Source organism: Parambassis ranga, chromosome 14 (assembly GCF_900634625.1).
Source record: "Parambassis ranga chromosome 14, fParRan2.1, whole genome shotgun sequence".
Taxonomy (NCBI): Eukaryota; Metazoa; Chordata; class Actinopteri; family Ambassidae; genus Parambassis; species Parambassis ranga.
The window spans coordinates 1,187,765-1,209,014 of NC_041034.1; the positions used below are offsets into that span (position 1 = coordinate 1,187,765).

At 49.2% G+C, this 21,250-nt stretch overlaps 1 protein-coding gene across 3 annotated transcripts in view; it reads left to right on the top strand.

Moving 5' to 3' along the window:
* Positions 1-21,250, top strand: part of dbn1 (drebrin 1) — a 57,968-nt gene that overhangs the window by 35,946 nt on the left and 772 nt on the right. For 2 of the 3 annotated variants that reach the window (XM_028421313.1, XM_028421311.1), the window contains 13 exons: positions 8,020-8,075; positions 9,627-9,739; positions 10,464-10,538; positions 12,152-12,295; positions 12,460-12,537; positions 12,889-13,040; positions 13,109-13,166; positions 13,726-13,782; positions 13,977-14,091; positions 19,007-19,135; positions 19,262-19,737; positions 19,820-19,919; positions 20,103-21,250. The exon at positions 20,103-21,250 is cut by the window's right edge and continues 772 nt beyond it. In XM_028421313.1, coding sequence (XP_028277114.1) covers positions 9,674-9,739; positions 10,464-10,538; positions 12,152-12,295; positions 12,460-12,537; positions 12,889-13,040; positions 13,109-13,166; positions 13,726-13,782; positions 13,977-14,091; positions 19,007-19,135; positions 19,262-19,737; positions 19,820-19,919; positions 20,103-20,158 — 1,506 coding nt within the window. In that variant the 5' untranslated portion in view covers positions 8,020-8,075; positions 9,627-9,673 and the 3' untranslated portion in view covers positions 20,159-21,250. The remainder of the gene's footprint in view (positions 1-8,019; positions 8,076-9,626; positions 9,740-10,463; positions 10,539-12,151; positions 12,296-12,459; positions 12,538-12,888; positions 13,041-13,108; positions 13,167-13,725; positions 13,783-13,976; positions 14,092-19,006; positions 19,136-19,261; positions 19,738-19,819; positions 19,920-20,102) is intronic. The other variant, XM_028421314.1, reaches the window with a different exon arrangement.

The window sequence follows — 21,250 nt, forward strand, 5'->3', positions numbered from 1 at the left end:
GTGCTGCTGTTTGTCACATGTACCTGCTTTGTGTTTTCTGTCATGGTCCCGTGTCTCGGCCTCTCACATGTCCTGAAGCGTTGCTGTGACGTTGTCAGGTTCTGCTGCTGTGGACCGGTCGCAGCTGCTCCTCATGTTTCTGTGGTTCTGGGCAGAATAAGAGAGAAAGACGTGGAAAAGGGCTGAAAACACGGTGTGAATCCAGCTGACGACTCACTGACGGGGTTCTCTCAGTAATAATAAGAAGAACAACAGCAACAACAGCAATAGATCCATTATGATCATGATGCTGCAGGAGCACAGTCTGATCGGGTCCTGCCGTGGTCCTTCTGAGCCAGCCGGGCTGTGAGCGCTCGGTCAGGGTGTTGGCAGTGTTTATTTATTTGTTGTTTCCGTGCTCAGAGCAGCATCAGAGGCCTCCTCTCTCTGCAGACCATCGCTCTCTGTTTGCTTTCCTGTTTACATTTGCCCCCACTGCTCTCATGGCGACGGCCCAACTTTGTGCTGGACGCTGTGTCGGTCAGCGCCGTGATCTGATTGGTGCAGGGGCGACGGCGGCTCCACAGCCACAGGAAGTCCATTGTGTCCCTGACAAAGCAGTCGGACAAAGCGGCGAGCTGTGAGGGCCTGAGTGACCCGTCTGTCAGGTCCAAATAAAGAAACATTCCACAGATTCAGAGATCAGATTGTGCGGTTTTAACACACAACGTTTCAGGTCAACACACACCAGAGGTTCTAGGAACAGAAGTGTGACACCTGTGGCCGTTTAAGGAACTGCAGTCAGCAACAAAACAAACATATGAGTGCATATTAGGAAGCAAATGTCAGATATAGGGTTTAGCCTTTCTGTTGCTAGCTTGCTAAACCTAAGTCTAAGTGGATAACAGTTAACATGTAGTTCATCAGCTGCTAAGACGTAATGCTAACTTGTTAAGTTATAGCTAGCTTACAAATGAACACTGCATGGCATGAGTGAAAATAGGCTAAGCTAGCTGTCACAGAGCTAGTTAGCCGTTAGCTATTTGAAAATGTTCGCTGGCCAGTATGTTTGTTTAGGTGTGTTAGCAATCAGGCTAGTATCACTGAGGAAAGGCAAACATTGAAAATATTTCAGTGTGAGAGCCGTTCAGTCATCGGGTCTGTTCCTCCCTCAAACATTAATGATTACAGTGTGCAGCTACATGTGAAACCAGTTCATCTTCATTACAGCTCATGAACGGACACAGTGCGTCCTTCTGTTAAATGAAGCAGCTCTGTTCTCTGCAGCCTGCATGTCTTTTCCTCGGGCGTGTTTTCAGCACCTGTACCTCTGACTTACTGTGCTGCGTGTAAAGAGACACACTCACACTGCTCGCTGTGGAGTTAGCTGTCAGGATGTGTTGACTTTTTGGGGAGGAATCATGGACGAGTATCTTCACAGCTCCCTCAGGCACTGTTCAGAGTCGACTGAATGACATCCAGAAAACAGTGCAGGGCATGACACACACTCACACACACTGTGTGTGTGTTGTTCTCCCAGGACTGACTCAGCAGTACAGACAGCCACACACACACACAACCCCAAACCTTCGTCCCTGGAGAGCTGATTAGGGCGAGTATTCGAGGACCTGGGCTTGGGTGTTGTGTGTGTGTCTGTGTGTGTGTGTGTGTGTGTCCTGAGAGGCCAGAACAAGTAGAAATGCTGCTGACTAAGTCCCAGCGACAGCCTCTGGGCCACAGCGGAGGCTGTTGTGAGCGTCCTGTCCTTCTGTAGCACCAAAGGCTTCATGATGCAGGACCAACGAAGCCACGTTGTGTCTGACGGTCAAACCACATATTTATAATACTCATTTAAAGCTGGCATGAAGAGCTCTCTGCTGTTACTGAAGTAGGATCACACTGGAGACTGGGGCCTCAAAGAGAAATCCTGTTGAAGGGGGACCAAAGCTAATTTCTTCTTTCAGTTTGAGCTTCTCTGTTTTATTTGTGCTGGTTTAGAGTCAGAAAGAACATCCTACTGCCTGTTACCTCATCCTGAAGTGCTCAAAGATTTTCCTGTTTTATTCTACAACCAACCAACAGCCAGCTGAGCTGAGACTGAAGCCCGTGTGGAACTGTTAAAACCTGAAGTTCACTCTGTGGCCTCTAGGGGCTGGCTCATAAAGTGAGTCAGTTCCTGTAGACCTCATGAACTGTCTTTGTTTCTATTGGAAAGATCTTTGCCCTGTGATGGACTGGTGACCTGTCCAGGGTGGACGGTGATGCTGCTAACATGGCGGTGGTCAGCGCCTCCAACAGACCACAGCATGTTGCTGTAGCCCGTGAGGTGCTAATGTCATCCCTGCAGCATTCTATATTAGTGTAAAGACATTAGCTTAGCATCCTAACTAGCTTTCCTTGTGTAATACCACTTTGAGCCACTAGATGGTGTCATGAGTCAGTGTAACCCTCATTCAGCTGGATAGAAGGCCCGCCATGCTGCGTTCCTATCAGCTGAGCTTCTGGATCCTTCTCTCTCTTGTGGAGGTGGATCTACTGGACAGATCAGCTTTCTGCTTCATGGTTTAGTGGGAAAACAGCGCCTCCTTCAGGAGAAGTGAGCCACATGTTTTCATCAGCTCATTCATCAGCTCATTCAGATATCACAAAGCGACTGCTGATCAGGACAGAACTCCTTAAAACATCAGCCGTCAGCCTGTTTTCCACTCGGAGCTACAAAGAGCCGCTGCCAAACATGGCGGCAGACAGCGGGGCCAGCGGCTCACCAAATTCTTCAGTGTTGATGGAAAATGTTTCCTCTGATTTCACTGCCTCAGCAGTTACTGGTTTGGCAGGAGAATCCTCCATCTGGTGAATCCATCATCAGCCGTGAGACCTGCCGGGTCTGCTCTGGATGTTTGGTGGAAGGAGTGGAGGCCCTGCACGCTTGTGACCTCTGAGATAAGAGACATGGAGACGGAGGTGTTACTGCACTTTTTTAGAAGATTTTTAACTCAGACAAAAAAAGTATTTCTTAAAATATTTGAAGCTTTCTTAGAATATTTGAAGATGATGTTTGTCTGTGATTTGTGATGCGTTCAGGGACCTGTGTAACTTTTACAGTTTCTGGCTGACGGTTCAGATTCACGGCCTGTATTTCATGGTCTTGTTGCAGCTGTTGGGCCACATCTGTTTCTCTGCCTCCGCTCTCTGAGGCTGGATGGAGCTTTTGAGGTGTGACCGCTGGGTAACCTCCGCACCAACGGCTGTGTGAGAGAAGAATGTGTTTTAGTTTCTGGTTTAGTTTCAGGTTTGTGTTCTTTATGAACAGCCCCTGATGTAAATCATGATTTTACACCGCAGAGAGGTTTGAGTTACTGTTTGTTGTGATGGAGGCCGTGTCTGAGCTGTAAATAACCATCATCACTGTCCACACACACACAGAGGGAAGCCATCTTTGTTTTCTCGTTGATATTTATTGCAGATTTCCTAACCTACCATCTATGGTAACTGACAAGAAACTTTAGTTTAGTTCACAGAGGGTTAAACCAGACCGTCAGAGACAGGGAGAGAAACACGTGGAAAGTTCTGGAAAGAAAACTCTGTTGTGTGTCTGTGTCGGTGTGTGGGCGGTGTTTACCTCCAGACAGAGGACAGTATAACATGTCACACCTACGCTGCTGCCTCTCTCCCTGTTAGGAGCATCTGGGCCTTGTGGTGGCGCTGTAGCCCTCCCCTCCTCCTGGTCCTGGCCTGCTCTGACTCACCAGGCGGCGCCGCCAGTCACGGCCTCCTCTGAAACATAACTCTGTGCGCCTCATTTTCCTCACATGAAGTCAGCGTGTCAGGTTTCTGGCTCGGTGAATCACGCTGCGTTATCCGACCGCAGGAATACCAGCCGCTGCCAGAGCGCTTCATCATCCCCCATAATTCCCTCTGTGTGCGGCTCCGGTCCTCAGCCCTCTGTCAGTGTTCACTGCCTCTCTGCTCCGTCTCCCCCCTGACCGCACATACTTTTTATTTTCCCTGTGGACATTAGAAACCTGCAGGAATGCATGAGTGTGCGGATGGATTCTGTGTTTTTGTCCGTGTCTTCTCACGGATCCCTCCGTGCGGTCAGAGTCTTTCGGGGGTTTCATCCTCCTTCTGCTTCATCGCCTCGGTCTGTCTCAGCTTCTGCTCATTGGTGAATGAGGCCAGGTTTTATTGGGTCGTCACAGCAACCAGAGCACTTCATACACGCTCTTTTACAATGTAGAAGTGATTCAGTAAACAGCATTAATGGAGACTTCAGGGTGGATGACCTTATTAAGTCACAGATTGTCCCTGTCCTCTCATCCTGAGCCTCTGCTCCTTCCTCAGGTTTTGTCTTCTTGGACTCCGAGTGTGTAAAAGTCTTTTTTTTGTATAGTGTGGTGTTTTATGAAACTCAGCGCCTGAACACTGCTGAGGAGATAAATCAAAGGAGGTGACTCTGGCATGTTGCCTCTGTGTGTGTGTGTGTGTATACAAACTATAGATCACACTGTAGGTGAAGATGAAGGTGTGTTTAATGGAACAATTCAGGTTCAGACCTGCGGTGCTGCTGGACTTTGTTTTGGTGAAAGGTGCAAGTTTCTGAGAAGTAAAGACGTGGATCAACACACACTGGGCCTGCTCGTGTGTGTGTGTGTCTGTGTGTGTCTGTGTGTGTGTCTGTGTGTGTGTGATTCCGCTCCCTCCTACCTCCACCTCGTCCCTCCCCTCAGGTTACAAACTGCTGTTATTGAGCTAAGGTTGGGGGATGCTGCCTGGTTTCCATGGTGATGCTCCCAGTAGGTGTGTGTGTGTGTGTGTGTGTGGAGAGAGGGTTTATCCTGGTAACCTCTGTGCTCTGTGCCAGTGCCCCGCAGGACAAACTAACAGAAGCAGCAGCTGAAGCTTCAGTTTGTTTGCGGCTGGTTTCTGATGTTTTTGTATTTTAGCAGATTCTTCTCAGCTCGGCCTGAAATAACTCTGAACCTACCCCCTTTGTTTGAGTGCTGCAGGTTCATGTTCTGTGTGTACAGACACACAAAGTATCACATGTTATACTGTAACTGCAGTTACTGACATACACACACACAGATCTCTGGTCACCTGTGAGGTAATCATGGCTTCCTGGTTGTGCAGAGTTTTTTGTTTTTTTATCGTTGTTGGTGCCAACACTTTGTTTTTGGAGCAGTGGTTCCTCTAGGTTTACAGCTCTGGTGGGGTAGCGACCGTTAGCTTAGCTTAGCGTAGTCAGTGGAGTTCAGTCTATCCAACTAGCATGTCAACAACACACGCTCTGTATCCGCTGGTGGGAGTGTGCTCACCTGTATGTGCGCACATGTGTGTGAGTGTGAGTGTGAGTGTGTGCACACATGTTAACGCACAACCATGTAGACCGGCGACCTGATGGCTACATATCCCATAAACACTTTATTTAGGTCCTCTCAATAATGACCTCAGATTTATGACGGGTTGATGTAACTTCAGGTAAAATGAGGCAGAGGCAGACGATGCTATAGTAACTGTGCCTGAATACTACAGAGACATTTATAGAAACAAAAGAGACAGGGACGCAGAGAGGACGGGAGATAAAGACCACAGCAGAGAGAGGCAGCGTTTAAGATGAGCCTCATTCAGCGCTCTATAAATAATTCTCTTTAAAGCAGACAGCTGTTTATTATTCATATAAAGCCCCCATGACCTAGAAACAGCTCAGTGTGTGTGTGTGTGTGTGTGTGTGTGTGTGTGTGTGTGTGTGTGTGTGTGTGTGTGTGTGTGTGTGTGTGTGTGTGTGTGTGTGTGTGTGTGTGTGTGTGTGTGTGTGTGTGTGTGTGTGTGAAGACAGAAAATAAGAGGAGTGAACAGAAAAGGGAGGAAGAGCGAACACGCAGCATGACGAGGAACAATGAGGGACTGAAGAGGCCTCGGCTAATCAGCTCATCAGACTCAGTGCTGAACATCATCACCACAGTCTCTGTGTCCAATCAGCACCAAGCTCCCAAAAACTGAGATCATGGAGTTTGATTTAAATCGTTTCTTAACAGGAGTCAAAGTAAAACGGCAACCAGTGACCGCATGTAGCTGCTAGCATCTGAAGTTAGCAAGAGCCCCGGCCAACTCCTGTATCCGGTAGCAGTGGTTATCTATTGATAGAAATGCCCTATCAAATCAATATGCTATGTTATGCTAGCCACAATGCTATAGTGGCTAGCTCAGCTGACCATGTGAATTTCAAATGCTAGCAAAAGACCTGGCTAACTGATCTTTGTGATGCTAAAAATAGCTGCTAGTTGTGTGAATGCTAACACAAAAGAAAGCAAAGTAACAGAAAGCTAACGTCAGTCAGAGACATGCAGACTTCTCTGACAGGAAGTACGTAGCATCTCAGTCTGTTAGCATCAACATGGAGGAACACAGAGTGACTCAGCAGAATGAGCCGAGGAGGAGGAGGAGGAGGAGGAGGAGGAGGAGGAGGAGGAGGAGGAGGAGGAGGAGGAGGAGGAGAGCTGAGGTCAGCAGAAAGTCAGACGGTGGCCAGACTGACGCTTCAGGCTGAAACAGCATGAGGTCATGTTTGGACCCGGCTGGTAATCCCCGACACACACACACAGAGAGGGACACACACACAGAGAGGGACACACACACACACAGAGGAACACACACAGAAACACACACACCACACAGAGGGACACACAGACACACAGAGGGACACACAGACACACAGAGGGACACACACACACACACAGAAGGACACACCACACAGAGGGACACACACAGAGGGACACACACACACACACACACACAGAGGGACACACACAGACACACACACCACACAGAGGGACACAGACAGACACACAGAAACACACACCACACAGAGGGACACACACCACACAGAGGGACACACACCACACAGAGGGACACACACAGAAACGCACACAGACACAATCACTACACAAAGAGTCACACACACTACAGAGAGAGAAACACATACAGAGACACACACTGAGAGAGAGACAGCACAGAGCGTGAAACACATACATACACACACAGGACACACACCCACAGATTACACACCCACATGCACAACACAGAAACATGCCACACACCAAACAAACACAAAGACACAACAGGACAGAGAGGTATGAGGAATGTGTAACAGAGAGGAGGAGGACACACAAACACTGAATGTGTAAATGACCTCTCAGTAAAACAGAATGTGGACTTTGCTGGTAAACGTTGTGTAGTGTGTCACAGTCACACATCCAGAGACAGACCCACACTCTGCATTGATACGTGTGGATCAGCAGCAGCTCGGAGCTTTTTGTGCTGATTGAAAGTTTGAAGAGTTTTATACGTCAATAATAATAATCTTCAGTAATCCTGCTGGTGTGTTTCTAATCTCTGTTTAAACCCTGATAGATTAAATGGTAATTTCTCTAGCCTCAATCCCAGCGTGCCTTTCATATTTCCTGCTGGGTTTCACCTCTCAGATCCTGCTGATTTGATGGAGACACAGCGAGAGTCAGCTGGGGTTGAGGTGCAGCATCAGATGTTTGTGTCATGCTAGCTGCTCATCTGGCTGCCTGTATTGGAACACACCTGAGGTGAGCAGCGGTGTGTGTTGCAGTACTCCAGCTGACCACAGAGACGCTCTGGCCTTTTGAGGACGCTCCTGGCTTTTTGTCCTGTGTTGACCTGCAGATTACTGCTCGGTCTCAATCTGAAGATGCAGGATAATCTGTAATCTGTGTCACCTTCACCTAACCTCAGCTGGAGGTCAGAGGAGTATGAATACATGAGGGTGTGTTTGTGCAGATGTTGTGTATTAGGCCCTGAGTTGCCATGGTAACATAGATCATCAGGCACATCAGCGCAAACATAAGACAACCTCAAGGTGTAATCTGTCACTCATAATACTAAAAACTCCTGTGTGTGTGTGTGTGTGTGTGTGTGTGTGTGTGTGTGTGTGTGTTCCATTCTAACTCACGAGTCTGTTATAGTGTGTTTAATGTTATTGTATAATAACAGTCTGTCTCTGTCTCTTTAAAGGGCCTTGTACACATATGAGGACGACAGTAACGACCTGACGCTGGCAGCATGCGGAGGTAAACGTTTCATTCCACACATCCGCAATGAAGTTTCATTGTTTCATTAAAAATGGCCGCCCACTGCGGCGTGATGAAGCTCTGTGTGTGTGTGTGTCTGTGTCTCTGAGAGTGTGTGTCTGTGTGTGTGTCTCTGTGTGTGTCTCTGTGTGTGTCTGTCTCTGTGTGTCTCTGTCTCTGTGTGTGTGTGTGTCTGTGTGTGTGTCTGTGTCTCTCTGTGTGTGTCTCTGTCTCTGTGTGTCTGTGTGTCTCTCTGTGTCTGTGTGTCTCTGTGTGTGTGTTTGTGTGTGTCTCTGTCTCTGTGTGTCTGTGTCTGTGTCTCTGTGTGTCTCTGTGTGTCTCTGTGTGTGTCTGTCTCTGTGTGTCTCTGTCTCTGTGTGTGTGTGTGTCTGTGTCTCTGTGTGTCTGTGTCTGTGTCTCTCTGTGTGTCTCTGTGTGTCTCTGTGTGTGTCTGTCTCTGTGTGTCTCTGTCTCTGTGTGTGTGTGTGTCTGTGTCTCTGTGTGTCTGTGTGTCTCTCTGTGTGTGTGTGTGTCTGTGTGTCTCTGTGTGTGTCTGTCTCTGTGTGTCTCTCTGTGTGTCTCTGTGTGTCTCTGTGTGTGTCTGTCTCTGTGTGTCTCTCTGTGTGTCTCTGTGTGTCTCTGTGTGTGTCTGTCTCTGTGTGTCTCTCTGTGTGTCTCTGTGTGTCTCTGTGTGTGTCTGTCTGTGTGTGTCTCTCTGTGTGTGTCTGTGTGTCTCCTCGGGCTGTAAATGCTCATCATTGTGTCTCCTGTCTGAACAGACTGTTAATGATGCTCAGTGCGGCCGCTGCACATTAATGCTGCTGCTCACAGAGTGTAGCCGTGTGCTGTGGTGTGAACAGTGACACATAAATTAGCAGATCTACGTATGGAGTAAACACAGCAGGGCGGAGGGACGACACCGCCTCTGACTAATTCATTACCTTTAGTATGTGTGTGAGCACAGACGGTGTGAGCGGCTGCTTCCTGAGCCTCTCACACCGGGATATGATACATATCACCGAGGAGCATGAAACTAAGTTCTGGTCTTAGTAGATAGTTTTTAAACATTTCTGCTGTGATGCATCGAAGGGGCCTCGGAAAAGAAGCATCTCACTGCGTTGCCATGGTTACTGAAGTCATCCAGGATGGACTCTGACTCTTCAGGTTTTTTTCTGGCTGAAATGCACCATGGGAGTTTACAGCTCCTTAGTTTAACTTAAGGTTAAAAGACAGAAATGTTCTCTGCTGTCCCTCTTTACATGAAGACGTTCAGGTCAGGCTCCTCTTCAGGCCACCAGAGGGTGCTGTCTCTAGCACTGATGGAATTGTTGTGTTTCTTGCAGTCCCACCTCGTGTTTTGTTGTGGGCTCCTGCCTCCTCCTGTCTGCAGCGCTCAGGGATGAATATTTCATCAGCGACTGAAGGAAACACAGTTTGTGCATCATAAACCTCAGAGGAGCTGCAGGCCACCGCCTGATCTGATGTGATGGCCACATGTCTGCATCTGTAATGACTTCTTCTTCTTCTTCTTCTTCTTCTTCTGTGGTGCAGGAGGCGGCCTGGCTGAGATCACACTGACCTTTGACAGCGGCCGGGTGATGTACGGCTTCTGCAGCCTGAAGGAGCCCGCCGCCAGTCTGCCACGATACATCCTCATCAACTGGGTGAGTCACCGGCAACACACACACACACACACACACACACACACACACAGCAGTGTCCTTCACTGTGTCAGTCATTCGGGTTACAGCACATTTTTAATGTGGCACTGATGTTCAGTCCGATCTGAAGACTCAGCAGCTACTGCAGAGAAGAGCATGTCGCCACCTGCAGGCAGAGAGAGCAACAACAGCTGCAGCTCACACGCCCCCTAGAGAGAGGTCACTTTAAACAAATCTGTCCTCCACTGATGAGCTTCACAACCTCTCAGAGAGGAATGGAAATAACTCTAAGCTCAGACATTCATAGAGTCCCAAGAACAAATCACATCCTTATCAGAACGATCTAGAAAGAGAGAAAACATCCTGTAAGAGCTGCAGAGCGAGAAACACAACGAGGAGGATAAAGGAGCCTCAGGAGTCCAACAGGATGTGACATGAACACACAGAAGAGCAGCCGAACCAGAGAGAGCCATGCACACACACACACAGATGTTCTGCAGTGTATTCAGATGAGAGTGTAATTGCTGCTTACAGTGTTTGCATTGTGTGTCTGTGAATGAGCTGTGATCAGCTTCAGTGGCTGAACAAACGCTCCTGATGAGAGCAGCATGAGGAGGCGCTGCCCTCCAGGAGTCCGCTCACCGGCAGGACAATGGGACATGTGGACGGACTCGTCGGACGCTCTTCTGCTTCTTTGTATAATGAGTCTCCTCTCACTGTCTGTCAGGTCGGAGACGATGTGCCGGATGCCAGGAAGTGCGCCTGTGCCAGCCATGTCGCCACCATCGCAGACTTCTTCCAGGTCAGAAACACACACCACAGTTTTTCATCCTCTCTGAGCCTAATGAGTTATTCAGACAGAAATCAGCCGCAGGAAGCTGCAGGTCAGACAGACTCTCTGAGTGTTGGTCATGTGACTGCTGTGACCATGTGACTCCATCATGGCTTCCTGCTGGGTGCTGAGGATTCTTCCATACGTTTTTTGGTGCAGCGTATCTTCAGCACACATTGACCGATTTCAGCCATTCAACTATCAAAATGTTCATCTCACGGAGGACATTCCGGGTCAACTTCAAGTTTTTTTTTAAAAAATATAGTTTTTCAAATATTAAGCAATTTCGTATCATCTGCCAAATGTATCTCCTCCTACAAATTTCAAGCTACAGACTCCGGTTTAGTCTTAAAACGCTCATTAGATGCTGCTCTATCAAACTATCCGAATCGTTTCCGCACGCCAGGCTCTCAAAGTTGGAGTGGTCTTTGAGGTCTCCTCTGCTGTTACCATGGTGACAGGCTGACACACAGAGGCATACGAAGCTCTGAATTGCTCTGATTCTCCATCAGTTCAGATCAATCCTTCACATCAGCATCAAAGCAATGCTTCAGCTGCAGCAATCAGACCCTTTTCTAGTTATTATTATTATTGTTAATGAGTTATTCTGATGACTTTTGGGGTGAGGAGTTCTTTGTGCAAACACAAAATATTTCAAGCACCTTGACTCAGACATGTAATAGAGGAGAGAGCAGACATGATGCATTCAAAGCTCATTAGAAAGTGGAGAATTTCCTGCCTTTCTATCTGCGGGCCATGATGAACGGTGACTTTTTGGTGATGCCATAGAAACCAGTGTGATGTGGGGCTGTCATCATGTGATTAAATCATCCCACCGCTTCAAGGAGGCCGCAGTGAAGAGAGTTTAAACCCTGTCAGAACGTTTGAGGAAGCTGCAGCACATTTAAACCTGTGGGAGGATCAAAGAGCCAACAAGTGTGTGTGTGTGACAAAAAGCATCGCTGAGAGCTCTGAGCTGAGTGTGTGTGTGTGTGTGTGTGTGTGTGTGTGTGTGTGTGTGTGTATATGTGTGGTGGAGTGTCATTACACTAAGTGGCAGTTCTCTCTCCCACACAGCATCACACACACGCAGTGTTCCACATTCGATGGCCGTGGATCCATTTTCAGGCATCCCTGCAGTTTTATTGATGTTGTTAGTCGTTCACACTGAACACGTATTAAACACATGTTATAGATCATATACACTCGTATGTTAGAGAAGACACGCCCATGTTTGGTTACACTATATTTGACTAATAGATAAAGTGCTTTGCATCTATAGTGCTGTGTTTGGATCATGTGAGAAGAAAAATGCATAAAATCCCACGGGGGAGGAACAAACAGATTATTGAGAATAATTTCGCACATTTTTTGAAAATAAAGACACGCAATTATAAAAAAACTTTTTTAGACAGAAAATTCACACATTTTGGAAGAAATAAACTTAAAAGTTACGTACGGTTGTATGTAACACAGAGTTATGGGAAAAACATGAATGCTGTCTTAACACAAAAATGACCAAAACCTCCTCATCATCAGCTCATCTTTCCTCCTCTCTCTCTCTCTCTCTCTCTCTCTCTCAGGGTGTGGAGGTCACCGTCAACGCCAGCAGTCTGGAAGACATCGACCCTTCAGCCATCGGGCAGCGGCTGACCAATGGGACGACGGCAGTTGCGAGCCCTGTCCTGACCCGACTGAAGACCCGTGATGAGGAGCACGGAGACGTGGTACGAAGACACACAGCAGTTATTCTTTCTGTAATAAAGCAACCCTGTTTGTTCAGAACACGACGTTCCTCCGCCAGCAGACCAGGAAGTAAACCTCTGACCTGTTGTTTATGCAACAACATGGCCGCTGATCTCTGTGTTTCTGTGTGTGTGTCGTGGTGCAGGGCACGGTGTACGAGAAGACCAACGCAGAGGTGGAGATGAAGAGAATCAACAGGGAGGAGTTCTGGCAGAAAGCCAAGGTGCCTCCTGTCCTCGCGGCGCTGCTGCCGCTCTGTGAAGTTCTGTACTGTGGAATGTTTACACTGTGTGTGGTCGTTGTGGGTCTCGGTGACATTTGGAGTCACAAACAAAGTCGCACGTCGCTGCTGGCTGCTTCACTGCAAACACAGACCGACAGCGAGCTCCAGCGAGCCGCAGGACCTCCAGCCTGTCAGGAGTCACACATTAATGAGAACCAGACGTCGATGCACTCTGAGAGTGACTACACAATAAATATAACTGAAGAGGATCCAATCAGGGCTATAGATTAGATTGATTAATCTTTTCCTTACAGCCTTTGTTCCTTACTTCTAATTGATTTGTGTCTGCAGCGCGAGGAGGAGCTGAGGAAGGAGGAGGAGAAGAAGAAGGTGGCAGAGGAGCGGCAGCGCTTTGAGGAGGAGCGGATGGAGCTGGAGAAGAAGGAGCAGGAGAACCGAGAGAAGAGGTACCGGGAGAGGGAGCGGCAGATCGAGGAGCACAGGTAGGCGGAGAGAGAAACCCGGATCATCAGTGTGACCGGAGCCTCGCCAACCAGCTCTGTGTCTGCAGGAAGAAGATGCAGGAGGAGGAGGAGGCCAGAGAGAGGTTGCGGAACCAGACCACCATCGTGAGTGTGTTTCCTGTTTTTCTGTAGTTGAACAAGAATCAGAAGAAGAGTCTCGCTGACACACAGAGGTGATGGCAGCACGTGTGACGGCAGCGTTACAGGAGAAAGTCAATCAGCTGCCTGCTGCGCCACTAATCTCACAGCGAGCTGATAAACACAGCGGTTACATCGGCGTCCTCTAGGAGGCAGGAAGTGCTGGAGGAGGAGGAGGAGGAGGAGGAGGAGGAGGAGGAGGAGGAGGAGGAGGAGGAGGAGGAGGAGGAGTGCCTTGCATGGTTGAAGCAGAGCTTAATATTACAAAATGGAAACATCACTTCAACAAAGATGTCTCTGATTAGTTAATAAAGTTTGTCTCTCAGACGGAGCGTCTCGGCAGTGATCCTCTTCCTCCTGCTGAGCACTGAAATGGAACCAGTTTCTAGATTTGTAGATAAAAGTGAATTCTTTCCGTCATTTTTCTTTTTTCCTGCTGTAAACTGTGAAACACATGGTCTCTGACGCCCCCTGCTGGCGGCAGCATGGACCCTGGATTAATCAGAGTGTGTGTTTTCCTCTGCAGGCAGCAGAGCTGAGCATCGAGGACCTGAACCTGGACAAGAAGGCGACTGAGGTAGAGGTCAGTCTGATGATTGACACCAAAATAACACTGATCTCCTCAGGAGGAGGAGGAGCAGCAGGGAGGAAGGACAAAGAGAATAGTCTTTGTCTCTGTGACTTTATTCTGAAACTTGATAGGACATTGAATGACTCTGTGGATCAGTCTTTAAACAGAGCTCCTGTAATCGTTCTTTTGTTTGTTTGTGTCTTCAGGAGGCGAAGGCCATCATCGCTCAGCGGTCAGGAAACCCGCGGGAGTTCTTCAAGCAGAAGGAGAGAGCCATGACCATCAGCGTGGACACCTCGCCCGTCTCCATCCACAGGACCGGTAAACACCTTCAGACACACACACATCAGAGCTGCTGCTGGTTTAACCTCAGCGAGGCGGCTGCAGCTTCAAGAGCTCTGCAGAAAGATCAGCTCTGCTGAAGCTGCTGATGGAGGTGTCCTCTGCTGGACTCACAGCCTGACGGAGGCCACCGCCTCCCCTCTGCTTGTTGTTTGTTACCATCAGCTCTCCAACAGTCTCCTCTGAGACGGCCTGCAGCCTCTCAGCCTGTCACAGTTCCCCTCCGGGCAAAGCGTCACTTAAAATAAGTTTGTTGTTGTGTTTTGAGAAAACTTTATCGCACAGAAGAGTTCGATGGGACACATGCTCTGGAGCCTCCTGTGGAGCGGCCCCATCACTGACTGCAGGGGGACAAATACACCAGACACACACGTCCACATGTCTAACACTCCCTCACTTGTTCACACACACACACACACACACAGTGCAGTGTTTACCTGTGTGTGCTGCTCACCCTCAGATTCAAACAGGCTGCAGATAAACAGGACGCCTTAAAGCAACAACACAGAAGCTAAGCTAACAGTTTATCACTTACTACTCCAACAACAACAGCTCAGCATCAGTCTGCGTCCCTGTCCCCTTCCAGCTCTCAGCTGGTCTCTCGTGTTGGGTCACTCTGTTGTCTTCGTGTCCTCAGACAGGATCCTCGTTGGTTTCTTTCTGTCGTAACATCCACTCAGAATATAACAGGCTGCAGACCTCCATCTTAGTTAGCCGCAGGCTGACTCCAGCTTCGAGCGGCTGCACTGACGTATGAACAGTGTCAACATGCTGCGAACAGACAGGGGGGGGGGTCCGAGCGAACTGTCGTGACTCGGGGGTGTTTCTGATTTATGTTCGCTGTTATTTATAACAGAGAAGAAGAATGGAGGCTTTTCTTTTCTGGTGTTTATGACTTGGAGACATTATGTTAGAGGAGGAGAACGCCGTCAGCTCTCCGGTCTGTCTAACAGCTTCCTGTCTGCAGTCAGTAACCTCTCTCTCTCTCTCTCTCCCTCTCTTTGTCTCTCCATCGCCTCTTTCTTCTTCATTGGTTAAACGCTGTCCTCCTCCTGTCTTGTCCATCGTCCTCACACCTCTCTGTCCTGCGTCGCTTCGTCTCCATGCTGTGTGTCTGTCTGTGTGTGTCTTTGTGACTGCACTGTGTGTGTGTGTGTGCGCGCCTGTGTGTGTCGCCAGGCCGTTTGGACAGCCCGTTCTTGAAGCAGCAGCACAGTCCCAGCAGTCCCAGTCCGACTCCCCCCCTGCGGGGCGTGTCGCCCCTCCGCACCCCGCCACACGCACGGACGCAGCCCGCCGCTGCAGCCGGTAGGTACAGCACATGACCGATAACCAGCAGAAGAAGACGACAGACGGACATTTGTCTTTCCAAACACCAGCCCCACAGAGGAGAAACAGAGGATGAAGCTGCATGTGGTTCACTGTAAGCTCTGTAACTGTAGCAGGTACTGGTGCATGCTGACTGGTCGCCATGGTAACCCAGAAAATGGAGGAAATGTCCTCAAACCTTTTGTAAAAAGGCCTTAAAATTAGTGTGGAGGCTCCGGCCACCTCCATGTTGGAAAAACCAAGGTCACTGTAGTCCCAGGTAATCCAAATATGGGCAAAGGGGCGGAGCCAGAGGACACAGAGGCAGGAAGCTCCTGGTCTGCTGTGAGCAGGTTAACATGGACGTCTGTGGGGACTGACTCCTTTTTGAAGCCTGCCCTCTAGTGCACGCTGGAGGAACTGCACATCTGCGCTGGATTCTAAGGAAGCGTCCCTTTGGGGGCTCGCTCCAAAAGTGAGTCCACCCCCACAGGCCCCCCCCCCCCACCCCCCCGCTCAGGCTCCACCTCTGTGACCATGTTTGGAATAACCAACTCTCCCAAGATGGCTGCTGAAGCCTCGACGATGAGCTTCATGAGAACTGTTTAGTGACATCACACGCGTTCCTCCATCTGTATCTACAGTCTGCAGTGGTTGACTCATTTTGACAGCCAGCCTCTAGTGGCAGTTTGAGGAACTGCAGTGTTTCCATCAAAGATCAGCCACACATGCAGCTTCATCATCTCCATCTCTGACGTAGAACCCCAACACATCCAAACAACAGCACCCCCACCACCCCACGACAAAATCCCCCCATCACCTCCACCAAAACCACCCCCCCCCAACCTGCCCTCCGCCCCGACAGAACAACAGCCTCCTCTTCATTCCATCTTTTAAAGCAGCTGATGCTCACACCTGAGTGACCTGACCATTTTCTGTATGTTTCTTCTTGTCCACAAATCCCATGAAAAGACCCAAGCACACTGACACAGGAAATGCATATTAATCCGCCGCTGGAAACAGTCCCAGAGCCGTTCCTCCTGTTTTAGATAGAATACGTGTAGCCGGATGGTTTCTGAGCCTGTAGTTTTGTGCAGTGAGGAAGAGTAGCTCAGACCGCCCTCTGCTGCCTGGACAGGTGCTTCACAGCCACCACAGATTTCTGTTGTTTACTTGATGCAAAGATGGAGCTACAGCCAACTTTTTATCTTTTATGACCTTCTCAAGAAGTTTTACTGTACAATGTGTCTTGGAGTAAACGTTACTGTTAGCTCAGTATCAGGCCCAGCAGATCTCACTCTCATTTCTAATGGAATTTTGTGAAACAATAAAAAAACGATGACTCATCTTGCACTCAGGGGCGTGTCCTAATTTTCCCAGCAAATAATTTATAATATATATTTTTATAGCTAGCTAGCTCCCTTGCCAACTTTCCTATGTGTCGCAAGGTAGCTACCTAGCTAATGTGACTCCTTGCTAACTGGTTATGACTTACATCATCAAACCTTACATCCTGGATCAACCCGGGTGAATCCAGTCCTCGGGTCAGTCCCCGTTCAGCCCAGCACTGGGTTGCAGTTTTTAGAGTGCACATTGTTTGTTTTGGTCTTTTAATGGGATTTGTTGATAGTAAGGAAAATATAGAAGAACGCCTGCTTCGCCCTTTAGCTCAGATGTTTCACGTGGAGCCTCTGAGGTCCTGACAGGTGGCGCTTCGGACTGGACCGCCAGCCGTCAGGACCTCAGAGGCCGCAGCTCACAGCTTCTGTCTGACCGCAGGTCAGCACCACACAGGACGTCTGCCGGCGTGCTCTCAGCAGCAGCTCTGAGGCGCCGTGGCTGCGGAGGCCTCTGGCTGTGACAGAGCGGTCTGTCGTTTGTGTGTAGTTGTGTGTCGTCGGTTTCAGTCTCCATTCTCTAGCTGTGGTCCCGTCGGGTCTTCCTGTGGATGTTTCTGTGCTGTTTAATCTGAGCTCTTTGACTCTCACTGGTGTGTGTTACCTCTTACCCTCCTCTCATGCCTCTGATCCTGGACTGCACACACACACACACACACACACACACTCCTCCTGACCGACTCACCAACCTGTGAGTGTGTGTGTGTGATGCTGTTGGTTGTCATCAGTGTACTGGACAGTGTTTGAGTGATGGTTGAAGACCATGACGGTGGCTCACTGCTGGCCACTCTCCACCTGCAGGAAGAGGCTGATGTTTAATCAATAAATGTTCAAATCGATCCACAACAGAGAACATATTTTAATCTTCAGGCACTGCTCAGCAGCTGATTGGATGAACCGTCTGTCAGTCACAAACTTCAACCAATCAGATCAGAGGAAGCTCAACAAGCTGCTGAGATGTAGCATGTAGCAGTTAGCATGTGTGCAGAGGACTGACATCACTTCTTCACAAGGCTCTGATTGGTCAGAACCAAATGAGGGTCAACACAGCATCATAGATTGGAGCCCTGAAGATGCAAAGGGCGCCCTCTACAGGATGAATGTGTTCTGGGTCAGTTCCCTGCACCATTAGATTCTGGCTCTCTTGTGGAGCCAGCCTCCAGTGGCCCCTGGAGGAACTGCAGTTCTGTTTGTTCTCTCTAAATGATCAGAATAGAGCCCCCTGGTGGCAGCTCCCTGTGCAGGCGGTTGTGTGTTTGTCTGAGATTTCTGCTTTCACAGCCTGCAGACCGGTTCTGTGGGGTTCTGTGGGGTTCTACAGAGTAACGTCAGGGCTGAGTCCTCTGGCCTCGAGTTGAGGCGGTAATCTCAGAAACAGAACAAAGACTCACCTGTCTGCACAGGGGCTCTGACATGTTTTTGGAAAATGGCCGACAGTGCTGAGGTGAATGTGTAAACCCACGCGGGCCGCTGTCATGGTCTCCAGTGTGTTGTTGTTGTTGTTGTTGTTGTTGCTGCATGTTGGTGACAGCAGCTGAATCCACACTGCAGAGCGACGTGACTGACAGGTGTCTGTGACGAGCATGAAGCGTTTTCATGGTGGACGTGAATCTGTGGGCGGACCCTCTCAACACCAGAACCCCTTGCTGACTGTGAAATGCAGAACTGAAACTCTGTTTTCTGACGGCCCCCTGAACGCATCATGAAGTCTGTGTGGTTCAGATCATATTTTCTCATCATTTTATTTCTGCTCATAAATTTCTTCCTCATAATTTCCCTAAAATTACTAAATTATATTCTCCCCAGATTAGGATTTACAGTATTATGTATATGTACATGTATATGTTACTTAACCCTTGCAGTATTACCAGAGGTGCAGTGAAAGCAGCAGCTCGGGGTTCAGGGGGTTGGTGGGTCTGGATGAGGACCGACGGGGTCTGATGACTTTTAAATCTGCTGTTCAGACTGCAGGAGGTTTCTGGGAGGATTCTCTGCATCTGAAGGGCGGGCCATGAGGCCACCATGTGTTGGTCATGTGATCTGGTCATGTGACGTCTCTGTGACGTTGTTAATGTGTTGAAGTAGCACAGACTCCTCTAACTGAAGTCCTGAGGGTCTGTGCTCCTTCAGCACGCCTCTCTCTGTGACGTCGTTGTGAGATCGTCTCTCCCCCGCTCTGTCCCCCGCAGGCGACCATGACAACGAAGCGGGCACAGATCGCGGCATGGCCGCCGTGTCGCCCATCCCTAAGATAGTCACCACGCCCATCAAAGAGGACTCCAGTCGGGAGGAGGAGGAGGACAGCAGAGACGAGTGGGGTAAGAGGGGGCGTGGCTTCTTCCTGCAGCACTGAAACCGTGACTATGAGTTAGCTTAGCATTACCCATGCTACAGACAGGTCAGAGTCATAAACTCTGTGGATGACCACATGGACTCCTCTGCAGATTCGGTGCCGCCGCAGCAGCAGAAACCTCCGGTTCAGGAGTCGACGCCCACCAAGCCCGTGCAGAGCGTCGCCCCGCAGAGTCGCGACTCCTCCGGCTTCTCTGCGTGGGACTCTGGGACGGACAGTCTGGTTGAGCTGTGGGACACCACCCCCGCCCCTCCTGCCGACACCGCTCGGACCTCCCGGTCCTCCAACCTGGTAGACCTGATGGGAGACGTCCTCCACGATGATGTCCCGCCCAGTGCCGCCAGCGGCCGCCCTCAGCCCCTCCTCAGCTTCGACGAGATGGCGGACGGGACGTTCTGCTCGGCCGCCGAGGACGACCCCACCAGCCTGGTGGATGTGACCAGTTCTGACCAGATGACCCTCAGCTACCAGCATGCACTGCAGCATGCGTCTGGGGAGGGGGCGGAGCTGGACGAGGGACAGCTGCTGATGACCAACGGGGAGACGCTGCTGAAGGAGGGCACTCAGGTCAGACGATGGCGTCATTCACACACTTCCTGTTCCTTCGTTTTTGTTTGTTTGTTGATGTTTTGTTTTCACTCACTTCCAGGCAAGCGAGGGTTATTTCAGCCAATCACAGGAAGAAGAGTTCGGCCAATCAGAGGAGTCCTCAGCTAAACCTGCACCGGTCTTTTATAACAAGCCGCCAGGTGAGAAACCGACATCAACACGTCCTCAACACGTCCTCAACACGTCCTCAACACGTCCTCAACACGTCCTCCATTGATCTTTGTTCTGTAAACAAACGTGTCTCTCTGTGTTTGTGTGTGTGTCTCTGTGTGTGTGTCTGTGTGTGTCTCTGTGTGTGTGTCTGTGTGTGCGTCTGTGTGCAGAGATTGACATCACGTGCTGGGACACAGACCCTGTGGTTGACGAAGACGACGACTAACCGCCCGCTCTGACGGCAGCACCGGACCAACAGGAAGTAGGAAGTGCGCTTCAAGAAGATTTTTTTCTAAAAAACAAAACAAACAAACAAAAAAGTAATAATAATAATAATAATAATAATAACAACAATAACAAGTCTTGCATCACAACTACTTGTGTATTATCTTTTAGAGAACGAACAGTAGCCACCGGGTTGAGTTGAAGACGTTTCTCTGTCTTATTTTATTTATTTCTTTTGTTTTTGTTTTGCTATGCAGATGTGATAGCTGGGGGCGGGGTTTCCTTTGTGTACATGATTTATTAACGTAGCGCACCGCTGCATATGTAGAGACTGAGGCTCGGTCTGTAGTGCTTTAATCATATGATGCAGTGGATGAGTACAGCTGTTTACTTTCACTCTGTTCCTTCCTGTTTGTCTCCCCCCCCCAAACAACAACGACGACGACGACGACCTGCTTTATTTATTCTGAACTGTGGCTCCTTTTCCACCTTTTTCACTCCTTTTGTATGATTTCCAGATTAAACGTGGCTCCTGGTTCTGAACCTGCACTTTTTGTTGTTTCCTCCTCTGATGTATTTACAAACAAAGAAGAATATTCTGTAGATATTTTTCCAGTTTTTTAGGAGGCTTTAAGATGAAAACAGAATTTCTATGATCCTTATTCTTCTGCATAGCGAGGCGAACAGGAAGAGGAGGCCTTACTGTCTCATGTCAATGTTCATCCAATCAGACTCGACCACATGACGCTCATCGATGTCCCATCGCCCCCATCTGGCAGCCAGAGGCGTCACAAAGCGCTGTCTGCAGGTGACGTCTCCACTGATTGATCGTAGAATATGATTAGTCCGTGGAATACCATCTTAGCTAGGCTAGCTAGCTCCTAGCTAGGCATCTTGAACAGCCGATAAACGGTCCGATCCGCTTCCTTCTGTCTTTGTTTTTGTCATCGTGAAGCGTTTCCATGCGGCAGGAACTCTGAGGCAGCGCAGTTATTTCCAGGAACTGTCTGTGCAGGATCCACCGGGCTCATCATGTGACATAATCAATAAATCTCTGCACTTCTAATAATAATCCAACGAAGCCTTAGCTCGC